General features: G+C 35.5%; 1 protein-coding gene across 3 annotated transcripts in view; it reads right to left on the reverse strand.

Moving 5' to 3' along the window:
- Window positions 1–1,429: 1,429 nt before the first annotated feature.
- TMCO3 (transmembrane and coiled-coil domains 3) overlaps window positions 1,430–17,463 on the reverse strand; it is a 33,049-nt gene continuing 17,015 nt past the window's right edge. The window contains exons 10-13 of one of the 3 annotated variants that reach the window (XM_059839638.1): window positions 11,203–11,353; window positions 4,894–4,973; window positions 4,290–4,439; window positions 1,430–2,600 (exon numbers count right to left, since the gene is read on the reverse strand). In XM_059839638.1, the coding sequence (XP_059695621.1) occupies window positions 2,487–2,600; window positions 4,290–4,439; window positions 4,894–4,973; window positions 11,203–11,353 (495 nt within the window). In that variant the 3' untranslated portion in view covers window positions 1,430–2,486. Of the gene's footprint in view, window positions 2,601–4,289; window positions 4,440–4,893; window positions 4,974–11,202; window positions 11,354–11,379; window positions 16,930–17,463 lie in introns of those variants that run through there. The other 2 variants (XR_009485444.1, XM_059839639.1) reach the window with 2 other exon arrangements.

Here is a 17,463-nt window from a genome sequence, read left to right on the forward strand (position 1 = left end):
GCTTATCTCAACCCACAATCTTTGCCTTTTGTGCTTCCATCTGGGGGGAGAGGGGAAACAACTGACAGTGTGGTGGTGGTGAGAGCACTAAATTGGGGAATACCATTCCTAAACCATGACAAAGCTTAGTTGGGAGAGGACTGAGAGAGATGAGGCAACCAGTAAGGTATCTAGATGCATGCTTTCCTTTTTTGAACATGGTACCAAATGAGCTTTTCACCCAAATCTTTTAGAAGATATTCAGGAAAATATTTTCTTTCTTTTAAGAGACACAAGCCATCAGTATTTCCTAGTCTCTTTCCTGACTTTTAAAGGGTTTCTAGAAAACTACAACTACTCACAGCAATTTATTTAGATAAGAGTTTGACTCATCACAAGTGCAGTATGTCATATAATTGCTTCAAGAGCTGAGTGACATAATGGAAACCATACAGAGGTCTCTACCATGACCTGTCATACATTTTTCCCCCTGAAACAGGTGGCAAACTACATGTGAAATAAGAATCTTTCAAAGCCAAAATGAAGCATTTAGGAGAGATGCTTGTATTTCACGCAGAAACAATGAGCCAGGTGAGTGGACAAAGTGGATAGGACAGTTAAGAAACAAATTATTTCAGTGAGGTACCTGGAAAAGAGTAAAAGGTCTGAGCTAGTAGACTGTTAAATGGAACCATAAAAGCTGAACTGCTCCTCTATTTTGAATAAAAATATTGAAATATTGCAAAAAATCAGTTTTGAGTTTCTTTTGTGTCATAGATTAATTTTATTTAAAAATATTTTATTTATAGAGCAGCTTTTTGTTCTGCATTTGTCTGTTTTGTGACAACTTTTGAAACCATTTAAGGGGAGGTGGACTTGCTATACATTCCATCAATCTTTATGAACTATTAGTGCCTAGAGGAAAAGCCCCAAATCTAGTGAGCAAGAACTCAAATATGATGATGTCTACCCTGTCCCACCAGTACATACACACTCCAGAGTAATCCAAGTTTCATCTGGACAAGCCCAGCAGATGTCAGAGAAAACACAGGAGAAACTGAGGCTGCTACAGGGGAAAGAGGTACAGAGCACAAAGATCCATCCAAAGCTTTGTGTTGCTACTTGGAGGACAATTTTCATTTTAATTGACAATTGAAACCTCGTAACATGCATTTTTCTAACCATTTGGTGGGTATCAATGTTATTTCAGATGACACTGCAATACTGACCTGAAGTGTTGATGTATCTTAAATAGTATTGGTTTTAGCAGATGAACCTCAAGATGATTCTTAAATGCTTTGTCACAGAGTGGACTATAGCCTGTGAGTAAGCCTTCTCTATGACACTTAAATAATGGGCTTTTACAAGACCTATCTCACTACATACAACATTTTAAAGAAAAACCACATTTAAGATCACATTCAAAACACTGTTTTCTAAAATATCATGGTACTTTAAAAAGACTAACAATTTATTCAAAGTAAATGTAACTTAAAAGGTCATGGGGTTGCAAATACACATCCAGTCTGCCGTTTCCAGTTTTCTGCAAGTTAATTTACTTTAAATAATTTCAAATCTAGAATAGTGTCAACTAAGATTCAACCTCCAAGGTTACAGAAGTACTATTTTTCACATCTAATTGAAATTACACTTCCCAGTTTTACATTTACTTTTTATTTAAAAGAAAACACCCCTGTAAACCATTACTGTAGCAGCAGTTAGCAACAAGAATGGGTAACAACTGTCAGTCTGCAAACATAAATTATGCCCTTTCTTACTGTCAATTTTTAGTCAAATATGTAAATAAATACAAGAGCCAACACAAAATATAACACTATAAGAAAATACATTGTATGCTGCAATTTGGCATAAAATATCATGCAGTATTGGCTGCATGAACTGGAATATGTAATTAACTGCTTGGAACTGATTGGTAAACAGTTAAACCTTTTCTTTGTGCAGAGGATCACTCTTTTATTCACAATTAGAAATTTGGTTTGTAGTTAATTTTATACTGCTATATTAAAATCATAAATGTGAAAATGACTTAAGTCATTTAGTGAAAGAAGATACCATAGGCACCATAATATATATATATATATATATATCTTTTTTTCCTTTTTGAACAAAATCTGGTGATGAACCAGCATTAACAGGATGAAAATTAAAAGGCACATTCAGGCAAAAAAAAAAAAATAAACATAGTTTGCATGACACTATATTTAAAAAAAATAATTTATGCTCTGAATAACAGATTGGATCAGAAACAAATGTTCTAGTAGATTCCAATCAAAGTAAATTTTGTAAAAGGTGTGCAATTCATATGACACAATTATTTTTTTAGTATTGAATTTTGTTTTAAGGTCAGTATAAGGCTTATAACCAAGTGCTTATTAAGAGGACTGACTACTCAACAGGCCTTGCTTTCTGAGTGCATAGAAATACAATGAGCAATGAAGATGTTTTCCTTGCAAGAGGACATATCCTTCAATTTGTGCAAATCTTGATCAAGTACTTGAGCGTCTTTCAGGTCTCGGAACACATTTCATAATTGCAGCTCTCCACAGGGCAGGGGCAAGTAAAAGGCTTAGAGTAGTCACACTCAGAATAAGAAGATAGACCTGCAAAAGGCAAATAAAAGCCATTACTTCTCTTGGTTACATGGCAGTACAAAGAAGTATCTAGAAGTTTGAGGAGATTAGGCTCTTCTAGACCATGTTTTCAAGAGACTTCACCTGTCTTCCTAAGCAACTTTGCACATTGCTACAAAAGCAAACCATACATGCTCAAATAATCTAATTACCTGTTTACCTGGTGTGAAGATAAAATTGCAAAAGCGTAATTATGAGCATATAGAAAAAAAATTGGTTTTATGTGATCAATTTTGAAAATTCAGTATTTGTTCAAAAGTCAAAGGCCAATTATCACTTCATTTAAAAACCAAAACGAAATTCCCCAAACAAACAAACCAAACCAAAAAGACCCCCAATCAATCAAGCAAATAAAAAACCCCATCACCACTACTCTAAACTATTCTGGTTTAACAATATAATGGCAAAGTTCACTGCTAGTTCACTTATCAACAGAAAAAAGCAAACATAAATCCCTTTAAGTCATACTTTACATCTTCTGGGAAAAAAAAAAAAAAAAGAAGAAAGATCCTAACACATAGTTTGAATAAATCTTAGAAAAACAGTGGCAGGAAGTAGTTTCGAGGTCTCAAGTAAAGAATGAGTTTAGGAAATTTCAGAGGTATACAAACCTATATATTAGATAATCATGTGAGAGCAGAAAAAAATGAAAGTCTAAAAGCCTCCAAGCTCAGTGGGTGGCCCCCTAAACTGGTTCTGTGATCACATAGAGATATCTTGAAACTCAATGCAAACATGCAATATTTGTAACTCTTAATTATATGAAGGAGTGAACATGAAAGTGAATCATCTTTACCTACAAGCGAACAGCACTGTGTAAGTTTTTCACATGTGCTTTATTTGGAATTGGTTCCAACACTATGCAGTCCACTTGCTCAATGAAAATGAAAACCTTGGAGCACCAGGAAAGCATTTTTTGTGAGCAGAAGCACAGAGGATAAAGCAGCTACTAGAAAGCAGTACTAGAAAGGGAGGTCAGTTCCTGTATCTCTATAGCCATAATTTACCTAATTTCATAAATCAGACTTCAAAAAAAAAGTAACATTCCATTCTCACAAGTTAAGTATAAAACTAAGTTTAAGGCTTCTTTCCCAGGGGACTTTTTTCATGACTACCAAAAACATTGGTTGTTTTTTTCTGTGCAGGATTTAAAATGAACAAGATAACCAGGTTAAAGTGATTACAAGTGTATTTGCTTGTTTAAATGTTAAGGGCAATTTTCACAATATCTGCTCTCCAGGTCTTATTTACTGGTATTTCCTTCTTCAAATCCTGTAGTATCTCTGTACTGTACACTCCTATACTTCTTTCAATAGCTGTATCAAGATTTTAAAAGCAAAGACTTCTCAGTCTTTATGACTTGGGTGCTATCTGCAACTCACTGTTCACATAATTAAGTTGTAAGTAAAAGACGTTAAAGCATTTATAACTAAGTTATTTAAAATACTAAGGTACAATATGAAACAAGTGAGAACCAGCACTAAGAACCCTGTCAGGGACATACAAGTATCCATTTCTGTGGGTTGATTCTACTTTTTTTAACAGCTGAGAGGTGCCACAAAATTGGAGTGTACTGGTATGTCAAATACTGTGATTTTGTCTTACAGTGTAAGTTATTCAGGTGCAAAAAATGAAGTTAATAACCACAGTACAGCTTACCTCCCGAGATATGATCCCTGCTCTGCGTGCTCTACTTCCCAGAACAAAAGAGAATTCACTGACTTGTGCCAGTCCTGCTGAGACAATCCACTTGATATACTGGCTGGTCTTTGGAAGAATCAAAGAAAGGACAAGCACTGCCAAGACAAACTTTAAAAACAGGTTTTTTTGAGTTATTGGGGGTTTGTTTTGTTTGTTTGCTTAACAGAATATTTTTGAACATAACATAAAATAATGGACTTCCAAGTGTGTCTTCTGTATTAATATCAAAAGAGACAAATTTACATTGCACAGTAAAAAGTAGCATCTTCTTTACTATAATAAAACACTTGATAACTGTCACAAATCCCAAGGTGGAGAAATAGCTGCTTTGCCACATGCAATTTTCTTTTAACATTAAATAATTTTGTTTTTAAATACCTGGAGAATATTGTTTCAAACTGTATTCTAATCAGTAAGTTTCTTCCAAATATATATTTACAGTAATATTCTCTGTTATATCAAATGTTCAGTTCTTGCATAAATTGTCTTTAGGGCATGCAGCACAAAGATTACTTAGATTAATTAAGATTAAAATATTTTTTTAAAGTGTAAAAGAAAATACCTTCATTATGACGACAGACAATGTAAGGAATAGCAGGACTGTGAGTTCATATATTACAAAAGTGGGAAAAACATGAAGTCCTAGAAGGAAAGAAAACATTGCACAGTTTGAGGCCAATATCTTACTATGGTAATTTTCTGGGTTAATAATATATTTAATTGAAAGACTGTATTCTCAAAACAAATCAAACAAAAAGCCTTAACTCACCTACCAACCACTTGATCACTAAAGCCCTAACTATATACTTGATCACAAAAGCATTTCCCACAATATCCAGCCATTTTTACTTTGGGGAGGTTTAGCACAGGCAATATTTCCAACTGAATTAAGCTGCATATGACTGATGCACAAGCACTTTAATTTCTAAACCAGTCAGCAATACAAAATCTGAACTGAAAAACAAATCTAATGAAAGCTATAAAAATCCTGCAAGAAAATAATTCTGTTGTTATGCACAGTCATTCTAACATTTTACTGGTCATTTAACTTTTTTTTATGGTATGGTAATGGACTATCACAGTGGGAGGAACATGATACTCAGTATGTGCATAGACTACAGCTACAACAGAAATCCAAACTGTTTTCATTCTATGACCTTCACTTCCAAACTCTGAAAGTCAACTAAACTTGAAAAGTCACTTGGAGTGGAATCAGGTAAGGCGATAAACCCTTCAGCACAGTCTAACAATTAAGGACTTACAGAAAAACCCATTGCTATGATGTTGATGGGGTTTCTTTTGTTGGAGTGGATTGTCTTTGGGTTTTTTGCAATATTTGGTCATTTTAACTTGGTAATTATATAAAGAAAGGTAACAAGAACCACAAAGAACTGAGAAACATGAAACTAAATCCTGCAAATATTAAACATAAGAAAAAGAACTATTTGTTGGAGAAGTCCTAGAGTCACTGAGGAATAATCTTACAACTAAGTCCACTGTTATCTCCTGAAGCATGCAGAACTTCTGCAGGCAAACATAACTGCGTATCTTTGGAAGCTCGCTCCTTTTTCATAAAAACTTCTAAAAAGTGAAATCAAAATAATGGCAATGTTCCTGACAAATTCTTAATAGTTGGCATTTCTCCAACCCAGTTATTTTCTGATGAAGGCCAAAATTTGGCTTTCTAAAGCATAAGGCATGTAAATCAATGCTCTAGATAACTTCTTATTTTAATGTGGGACAAGGTTCCACTAATTTTCCCTCTCTGTAGTGCTGCAGATCCAGATGAGCTGTAGAGAACCAAGAGTTGTCATCTCTTCCAGACTTACAGTAACTTCACAGGGTTTTGTCTGTATGCACATTCAATTGCCAATGGAAACCTTCTTCAATTACATCAGAGATCTTTACACAAGTGCCACCCAGTCGGCACGCACACACCCTGTTTTATTTCTTAATTTCCTTTCAACTACTGAAATCCAAATGCAAAAGACTATCAAAGTAAGAGGAGAGACAGCAGAATAAGAGAAATCCACATATGTGCACAGATGCATGTGGAAGTAGCTTCACTGTAATATCACATGCACAGTACTCCTTCACCTTTAGGCGGACCTCAGAAAACACATGAAAAGCGATTAGAGAAATACAGCCCATAGCAGTGGCATGTTTGATAAGAGGGACAATTCTGGCAGATCTAGAACTGAAGGTTTCCAAGAAAGGCTATAAATAAAGCCTAGTGCTCTCATCACTAATATGTGTTCAGTTCTGGAGCACACAGGCAGTCTGAAGTCCATTTGAACAGCTGCCCAGTGTGGAGATTATTGCCATATTCCAAAGAGCTGAAGCACAAACTACAGCAGATTTCTATACCAATTCTTTGGAGAACAGTGTCTGCAAGGAGAAAACAAGCCTAAACCTGTCACATATGCTATTCTGAGCAGACAAATCAACATGCCAGAAACCAGACATTTTTAAGGAAATAAATCCCATCATAAGGTATTTTTATGGTCAGTACAGACCTTTGCCCCATTCCTAGATGAAAACCCAGGATAAAGCCAGAAGTGCTATCAGACTCCTAAACAAGCACCTGGCGCCTTTCTGACAACACAAACACCATCAGAAAGATTTATTTCATAGACAGAAGGTGCATGAATATGGCCAATTATTGCAATGGTTTTGATGAGACTGTGACTAAGCTCAGCAGTAATTCTGAAATAATTCTCTGACATGGAAGAAACACTTCAAATAACTCAAAAACTTCAGCAGTGTCATCAGCACATGTCAGACTGGCTAGCAGTCAACAGCTAGGATAACACTTAGGTACACTTTTACAGAATTGGCCACAAGTTACCAGACCTTCAGCTCCAAGAAGTGTTGGCAAAGAGCTGAAACAGAGGCCTTGGGGTGCATCACTGTCAAGCCAAAAAGCACAGTTCACTCACAGAAGCTGGTATGTATTCTGTGGACAATTACAGGCAAGACTTTGCACAGTCTTTTAAAAAATATTTTTTCTCAATAAGTAAACTCCCTCATTCCTTAATTAGGCAGATTCTACCAATCTGATGGATAGCTTCTAAACAGCATGTGAAGATCCAGACGTCATGACCACATCCTGGTTAGATCCAACACCAAAAAAGCAATCTTGGAGATCACTGATGGCAAACAAGAGTACAAAAATCAGAACTCTGAGGGTAAAACTGGAGCCAGTAGAATGAATTCTGACATATCCTCAAGACAGGACATCACTCAGAAAAATCACGTTAGCTATGCATTGAGATGCTGTTTCTACTAAGAGTCCGAAGATCATAGCCTGCAAATGCAATAAATACTACAGCCCTGGCTAGATCATTAAGCAGCAGAGGGGAAAACCAATCTTCTTAATCGTTCTCCAAAGGGGAAAGTATTTTTGACTCTATTGTCAGTTCTGAGAGCATAAAACCTCCAAGTTTCATTGTGCTCCATGCTTTGTTTTGAAAAACAAAGCAGTAGAGCTGGATGGATTAGGAGAAGGCGATGAATGCCACCTAACAAATTCCAGTTGGGATCTTCCTTTGATTATCTCAGATTCAATGGAAGAGTAAAGAGGCTCATTGGACAATTCTTGTGTGCATGTTTGTTCTGGACAGTGGTGGCGCAGGCAGTGTCAGCATCACCCATCTTCTGAAGAAAAAGGCTGAGCTGCTAAAGGGTTTTCAACACTTTGTATTCAAGGTCCAACATGGACCACAGGAGTTACCCGGAAGGGAAACGTGGAGCCTGACAGGTGGCTACATCTCTACATCACATTGAGAACACACAACTTGTCAGTCAGTGGAAATAATCTGTTACCTCAGCAGTGGCAGAGAGGGTCTTTATGCACAGTTTCAAATTCTATACTCCACATGCAGAAACTGAACTTTTTTTAAAACAGTCAAACAGTCTAAGAAAGATGCCTTCCATCTTTCCAAAAAGTAATCAAAACAAAATCAAATGAGGTATGGATAAAGATCTGTGCACTAGGTACAAAAACAGAAATGAGAAGGAAAGTGCCCAAAATGTGGCTCTAAGGGATTGGTCACGATGTTCTCTCAAAACTACCACTAAGGACAGAGACTAACAGAAACTCTCTAAACTCAGGAGGTGGCATAAGGAGTGCCAGGAACCTTGAAGAGCACCCAGAGGCCTAAGTGAATGTACAGATAGAGAGCAACTCAAAGTGCAGCTGTTAATGCCTAACTGCAAAGGTGCATTATTCCCACAAATGCACCCAAGCGCAAATTTGAAAGCAGTACCATTGCACAGGTCAAGCTAAGGGCAGGTCCACTGGATATTACATGAACAAGTAATATTCAGCTCAGCTTTAAGGCACCAGAAGGATTTCTGTAGTAAGAACAAAAAAGCAGGCATTTAAGACAAGCAAAACAGGAATGAACTTCTCCAAATGACATACTTACAGTCACTTTTCACTTAAGCTAATTTTTTCCATTTGTGCCTTTATTCTAAAGGGACCAGAAATGATAATACTGCAGTGGTGTTCCTCAGGAGCTCAAGTGTTTCTGCTCTCTTTAAGGTGCTGCTGTATATAGTAACAAACTCCTCTTTAGGCAGAGGGGAAGAATCTTTCCCTGTGGCTTTTACATAATCTCACAGAGTAAATCTCTATATACATATAATTTGCATGTGCACATATGTAAGTAAAGAGCAAGCAAGAAGTCTTTAAAAAGAAATCTAGTAAGAAGAAAAATTAAGGAATACTTTTTCTTCTACTCAGGTTTGCTTTAAAACATCACATCACTCCTTTTAAAACCTACCTCCCTGCCACAGAATTTCCTTTTAAGCACAAAATTTAAAAGTAACTGAAAATAAAGGGAGGAGCGGCAGCTAACTTTTATTTGGGGAGGAAGGGGATTTTGTTTGAGGGTGGCAAGTTTTTAGGGTTTGGGTCTCCTTTTTTTGTCAGTTTTGGACGGGTTTTTGTTGTTGCTTGGTTGTTTTTTTTAAACAAGCAAGCATTATGACATTTTGTCAGATGCCTGTAACATAGTTCTGATTTTTTTAGCTAATTTTCTTCTGAGGCAGCAATAATACCCATTTTCTGTAAAATCACACCAATTTGTTATGCAATTTTCTTTCCTGCCCTTTTTGCAATTAAAATGGCAAAATTTGTTAAAAAGATTTTTTAAAAATTCTGAAGCAGAATGACTAAAACAATTTCCTTAGAGTACAATATAGGCTGTATGGAGTGCTGCTAGCAGACCAACTGAGGTCTTGCTATTTAATTTTACTCTAGTAAAGTCTTATCTCTAGTCTTAACTTATGCAGCCACAAGAGTTTAGGACTATTTTTGTTCAGTCCCTTGTAAAATTAACTTTGGGCTTATAATCACTTGTCATGCTTTGTATTCCTGATAACACTATCCATTCCATCACCATCTTTACTGAAACACATAAACAACTGTAAGCATTTAGCAATTTAGCAATCTGTAAGCATTTAGCAATTACTCATGCAAACTTGTCAGTTATATGGGCCCACATTTCATCAGAGCTCCTCACTTTCCTTCCATTAATAAGTTATTCAAATAAACATATTTATTACTAATCTGACTTATCACCAGAAACTATTATCATGGGCTGGATAAAAAAAAATTGAAAATAAACTTAAGACTGGCAAGCATAGCTATTTCATTTTTGTTGTGACAGCCACCAGTTTTAGTTTCTGTTACGAAACAATGAGTATCAAACAGGTACATAAGGAAAAAACATTAAAATTATGGATGATGGGACTTCACTGTTATCTGAATAAATATGTGGAAATAAAAAGAACAATTAAAAACTTAAAATAACAGCAGAGGAAAAACTAAGGGTGGTGTTGAAAAAATCCAAGTCCAAACCCTAGGACTTTCTGGGTAAAACACGGGTTGAAGGAGGTTGGATTGGTGCACCAGGCCACATCCAAACCCCCTCTTAGACACTGCAATGTCCCCAGCATAGGGACATACATCTCCTGTACAATCACAGGGAGAGGCAAGGGCTTTCCCAGGGCCTGTCTCCTCACCCACTGTAGCCGAGCACCTCAGTACTGTGTTCCAGTTTCCTTCAGACAGAGCGTATTGGGGCATGCACAGACAGCTAGAGAATGTAGCAGTTCAAAAGGAGGTTACTGATTTACTGCAAGTATTCTGAGTTAACTCCTTTTGGATATCAAGCATAATGAGTTACTCCCTCGTCTTATACCTCAATGCTGCATTTCAGCTGGCATTCAAGTAGTATCTGAGATACATCATCTTTCAATTATTTTTTCCCTGCATTGAGAACATGCAGATCACACCCTCCTCCCAACTAAATTTCTAAACAAACAAGCTATACAAAATTATGATATTATGACATTCTGCTTCTATAGAAAACCAAGTCACAAAAATCTGAAATCTACTCTATCAATTAACTCAAAAAGTACTACAATTTTAGTATAAATTACATATACAGCTGCTGGAAAGACAAAAGAACATTCAAAAAAACCCCAAAGAATCAACAACCAAATCAAGGCCTTTTTATCTTAATATATTTAGTTACATGTTTTAAATAGGGTGATTTCAGAATTAACATTGAAAAACTGACACTAGACCAAGACTTGGAAGTACAATATTGAAATAGCTTATGAAACTAAATGTTACATTTAGTAGTAGCAAAGGCAAACCAATGTCGTGGTCAATTAACAGTATTGTAACAAAATAAAATCTATCTCCTCCCCTCACATTACAGACACCATTTTTTTCTCCTCACCCACATTGTAAGCAATGTTTTTATACATTATATATATTGTATATATTTTATGTAGTATAGATTTAATATTACATATAAATATCAAATATTTTAAAGTAAGGTTTCTTAGAAGTTACCTATAGATGCAAAGAAAATGATGGCAAGAAAGTCACGTATTGGTTCAATACAGCACATAATCTCCTCAGTAACCATGTGACCCTGAGAAGAGATCAGAGCTCCAGCTAAGAAGCATCCCAGCTCCATTGAAACATCCAACAGCTCTGTGATCTGTTAAGGAATAACAGAGAATCTACTGCTGAGTGACTTTATATACCATTTCACAGTGAAACTATAAAACTTTACATTATACCAAATGCAGGAAATTACGATGTCTTTATGCAAGTTCAACAACAAACAGAATTCAGTGTATGTATTTCAATGTTCTGCAGTATTGTATTTATACTGAAGACTCACAAATCTAGTTTCTCCCTTTATGTTACCTCCTTTCCCACAAAAACAAAAATAAATTTCTTCATCTACATTGCAATGCTTTGTGTGACCCTTATGGACAGCATCTGATTTCACAAGTCAGAGAGAGACTACGACAGCTTTGGAATCAGGATTACATAATACACTGAGGCTGTGAAATAAAGCAGTAAGAACAAGGTGTTTTCCAGCTGTCAAACAAGAGGAAAAAAAATGAAAATCTAAGTTTATGTTTGGGAGAAGAGTCTCAATCTAGCAGAAGTCCCTGGCATAAATTACATTTTATTATTGTAAATTTGATTCAAATGTGCCTGTGTGCTTTACTGAATAAGGATTCATTTCAGTGTGAAAAGTAAACTGCTGAAATGAAGCACAATGACTACTTGAAAGAATTCAGACTGCTTCATTCTTTTTTAATATTTTTAATGCAATACTAGAAGAAGAGATAAAACATGTAAAGAGACTAAACAAAACACAAAGCAACTGCTTAAGGCAATGCCTGGAGCACAAAAAAAAAACAAATTGCACCTCTAATGTATGGTGTGGTATAAAGTATATTTTAAAATAATTACTTCAAAATCACGGAGCTGCAGATGGTCATCTTGCTGAGAAAGGACAATGTTATTAATATTAATAGAACATTTAAAACCAATGACTTATTTTTATTCTAATTTAGATTAAGCAAGAATACACTCTGGTACATTTATGGATACCATTCATCGTATCTTGAATGGTGTCCACTCCTCCAATGGAGGAGTGCAAAAGACACAACAGATAAGTCTCCACACTATGCATAAGATGGCACCTAAAAATAACCCCAAAACCCTTGTGTATTGAAGTAATAATGTCTGAATGCTCATCACAGAAGTGCATTTGTGATAACACTCTGTAATTTATTCCAAGATATTTGAGGTGATAAATTGGTTCTGTCAACAAATATAATTAGTTGCTGATCATGCAAAGCAAACAAGGTAATGTAATTCTCATTTTAAAACAAAAGGAATTTCAGGGCTTTTTAGAACAATTTGAAATTGTAAGAGGGAAGAAGGCAATATATACATGAAGGACTTTAAAGTCACCAAGAGATGAATAAAATTAAGGAAACAGTTTTGAATAGGAAACATTTAAGTTAATCTCAATCATACATTAGTTGTTTTAAAAGTCACATCCTCTTTTGAATGATTAAGATCCAATACAGCCTCTTCAAATAAAGTTGGAATTATTTTTACTGCTCAGCTATAATCTTCCCGTACTTAAGTGCTATCAACTGCAACAGAGCTCTACATCAAAACTTTTATAGCTAGTATTTTAAACGTTCCCTTGGACAGGATTAGGTTCTATAAAGAAAGACATGCAGCATATCTTGTACCAGAATTGCACAATACTGCACTGTTGTAAGAATCACTCTTCAAGCAAGGAGCAATTTGAGTGTGAAAGAAACATGTTAATTCACAAAGCATCAGACATAACTGGAGCAAACTGCATGTCTAACTGGGAATTTGTTCCCACAGCATAAAACCTGAATTACATTCCTTCAGTTTATGGCAAGTCAAGTATAAGCTCAAGGCCCTGGTAAAAAAATAGGCAAGTTTTACTGTTTCTTGTCTAGTCTCTGGGTACTACCCAACTTCAGCTCTACAAAATCCATAGGTCACTCTACATACAGAAAAGTGTAAAGTGCATCAGAGAGTAAGCAAAGAAGAAAAAATTACATAATTGAGTTCTCAACACTCTCTCCTCTCCTCCAATTTGTTCCTCAGATTTACAGAATCAACTAGGTTGGAAAGCACCTTTGAGATCATCAAATCCAACCTTTTCTATGTAGCTTTGTACAGAAACTCCTTTTACAATTCCCATCTTTGTTGCCAGTTGTCCCATAGTATTGCCTACAAGTGGACACATTTCCTCAGCTAAACTGTAGCATCAGGGTTTATTATATATAATGTATGGGCACATGTGAACACACATACTGGAGAGGACTTGTTTTACTGCAGGAAGGCATTCACAGCAGAGTTTTTTACATAAGCAAAACCTGGAGAGTATTGAGCATTTAGTATTCCCTGTCTGCTTGCATCATTCCTAATGCTCAGCCTTTACTAAACAGGGCTTTAGCCATTACTATTCCCTGGGCTTTGCACTGTCCTCTTCTCAACTCTCATGTTACAGGAAGCTTTTTCAGACAAAATTACATTAAAAACTTTGCCAATTCACATGTTTTTCTCGGCACAACTAAGTTTTCAGTTGTATTCAAGGGTCCAAATTTACTCAATTCAGAAAGGATTGGTTTGCTTTCACTAGAATAATGGATTTTTATGTTCAAATTTTCCACCACAACAATAAATAAAGAAATAAACATTACTGCTATAACATTTTCTGGGTGAATCTCAACCATCTGTTCAGCAGTTGTTTTGCTTATATTCTCCAATGATGTCTATCTTATAGCTACTCTTTAATCATCACAGAAGCTTAATGAATATGGTAAGCCAGTAAAATTAAATAAAATTTTGGTGGAAATAAAGAATTTCAAGCTTTAGTAACATAGATCTGCTCAAGCATAAAGAGGTGAATTTTAAGACTGCATTTCAAGAAAGAGAAGCTGTAATAGAAATGGAAACAATTTTAAGTGAACCTTGTAAAAACTCTATCTCAACTGTGTTAATGAAATAATTAACTAAAATATTTCAGATTTCAGTTCTTCCTTAATCTTCTTTTAATTGATAAAAATGATTTCATAAGCAGTTTATAAGCCATTGAGAAGTGCTTCAGGCAAGCAAAGAACAATATTCCAATACTAGTAATGATATCCATAAGACTGCAGAAAAACCTCATACATTTTCATATATAAAGTACTGCAATAACATCACTGTATTTTCTTTTTGGTATATAAAGCAAACTGGCAATTTGCCTCCACTTGCTGCCATCGTCCCAGGTCAACCATCAGACAGTGAAACCAGAAGTCACTTTTCCCCTACACGTATGCACAGTCCTATAAACACGTAAATCTAACTGCTGTCTTGTCAGGTCAGGTTCTATATTTTTCCATTTCCCTTATAACATTCCACAATTTCAGTTTTAAAAAACAATAAAACTGACTACTATTCTTCCACAGGTTTCCAATACAGCACTTCATTATCAGGACAGTGTTTAAAACAATTTTCCTTGTAATGTTTCTGTACATATAGAACATGAAAAAGCAACACTACACCACTGAATGCTTAGACTGACATATTCTTCAGCTCATCCTGGTAAATACCTTGACTTACAACTACCAGTTTGGCCAGTGATCCTGAATGGTCATGTTTAAAACTGTAAGTTAGATTGTTCCTTATGTTGCAATTCAGGAGAACAGTTACCAATTCAAACAAGCAAACAAACACACAATCAATCAATCAAACCTCTATCTGCATAACTCAATGCTTGAAAAGGAGTTGCTGAGAAGTACAACAATGATCTATTGCACCTTTGTTACTGAAGACAAGGTACATGATTAAAAGATGCACAACTTTGTCTCAGTGTCATCTACACTATTACAGGACTGGCACTTGACACAATCCCCACCTCCCAGCCCTGATCTGCCTAACTCGTTGAAGGATAAAAGGGAGGGGAAGTTCAATTATTTCTGAGAATACTGGGAACAGAATGGGTATATTCAGCTCCAAGACTTATTAAAATACCTGCAGGTGTAACAAGTTGCAATGTTATCTAAGTGACTCAAGCTCAGAAATGCTCAAAAGTCACAACCATACTCAAAGCAGCTCAACTGACATGATAATCCGTATATGAAAATTGCTTACTCACACTGCAGCATAGGAACCTCTTCTGTCTCACCTCCCCTCTTTCCTCCCATACACAATTTGCCCTTATCAGCAGGGAAATGGCAATTTTTGTTTAATAATCATCTGAGATTTTTCAAACACAGGAACCAAGCAAAATAAATCAACTTTATATATAATGAGCATTACATGTGCTGGTGTTACACATTAATCCAAACACTAAATAAGCTTAGCTGGACCCCAGAAACCCAGCTAACACTGAAGCATGTAATAAGTAACTATATGCATGGGGCAGGAACACCTTATCACTCCTAGTCTCTTTTTTGTGTATTGGAAAGAATGTGTCCTGCAAAGTAACATAGAATGCTAAACAGGGAGTTAATTTTTTAAATTTAAAACGTAACTCAAATTTTCTAAATGGAGCCAGAGTTGTCTTTGGTTAAGGATAGGCACGCTCTTATTGCTCCTCTACATATTCAAAAGCTTTTTTAGAATTATACCAGTACAGAAAATTCTGCATTTGCAGATTAATTACACAAGCTTCTTCAATATTTAGGCTTGGCTTTCCAAGGAGAATGATCTTTGCAGAATCCATGAGAGTTTAATTGTTTTCCTACCTGGCACCCAAAAACTTTAATTTAACCTTTCCAAAGATATGCAACATTTTAGCTTAGATTGCAATCACTCATCCTATGTTTGTATTCCTGACAAAGTACAGCATCTATACCAATTAAGTTTGTTTTTTCAGAAGATTTGTTTGTTCACCTATTCAACTCAACAAGCAAACATTTTTTTCACTTCCTAATTTTTTTTTAAGTTTATGTGTTCAAACTATAACTTGTACCATTATTATAATGAATTTATAAATGTCAGTGAATATTAAGCATCGCAACTGGTTCACTGAAGTTACCTGCAGTATCCTTTGCAGCATTCCCTTTGATAAATTATTCATCAACTTTAAAAGGAAAGAGTTTTGAAAATGCTGAAGGAGCCTTCTGGGTTTGCAGTATAAATACAACCAACTCAAACGTATTCCCCCCACCACGCTTGTGTATGCACATGTATTGTGTAAAGTCACATAGACAAACTCCTTGTGTTTTTGAATGCAATTTGGATATAAGAAGCCAAATTTTATGAAGGCCACTGTTTTAATTAAAGTAAAATTGCTTCTAGATACCATAATATTTTACACAACTTCAGCGGTTTCTTTGCTGTTTTTTATTAAGGTTGTTCTACAAGTGTAATGTTTTCTTGTTAAAAAGTAAAAAGGTGAAACTAGTTTTGTTTCTTCTCTTATTAGAGGACACATTTGAAATATGAATAGCTGTTTAGAGCAATGGAATTTTTAACTTATACAGTAGAAGTCACTAACTAAAGCAATGGTCTCACTAACTTCTTTTTAACCTTCTTCCTGAAGAAGGTCAGGTTTTCCTGTTGGTCTGCAGTAACTAAGCTAACACCTCTAGAAAACAGGCATGGGAACTTTTTGGCTTAATTATTCTTGGGGGTTGTAACAATCTGCACATTCAGGATAATGGACTGTCAAACCAACATTATCAAGCAACTGTCACATTCTGCTCTCCAGCATTATAGCTTTTCAGAAGGCTGAAACATAAGATAGAAACAAAAAAGGAGAATTCAGGAGAAAATTAACTACACCCAAGAGGGTTAATCAAACTCTATAAACCTTAAAGCATTTCTCTACTTTCTTAACTTCATCCCAAAATGTGTCTCTCACACAAAAAGAAAATTATTTTATAGTAACAACCATGTTGAGAATTTGCTATTGAGAAGAAATTTGTGAGCAAATGTCACAAATGTCATTATCAGTACACCTCAAAACCCATCCTGAAAGATTTTCAAATGCATAAAGTAGCCTACAATTAAAACTCAGATCATGATTCCTAAACTGGCTGAATTAAAAGCTAACAGCAGAATTTCAGCTGATTCACATCCAAATTGTATCTCTTCTTACTCATCTGTGCTATAATGCAGGAATCATCTGCACATTTGGGGGTTGTTTTAAAACAATTTTAAACCAGACAATTACAGAGGCACATGTATATGCAATAACACTAAGTGTGATGGCTTTTGTGATACTGATGAAGCAAACTACCACATGTATAAAAATGTTTTATC

This window comes from Haemorhous mexicanus, chromosome 2, assembly GCF_027477595.1.
Source record: "Haemorhous mexicanus isolate bHaeMex1 chromosome 2, bHaeMex1.pri, whole genome shotgun sequence".
Classification (NCBI taxonomy): domain Eukaryota; kingdom Metazoa; phylum Chordata; class Aves; order Passeriformes; family Fringillidae; genus Haemorhous; species Haemorhous mexicanus.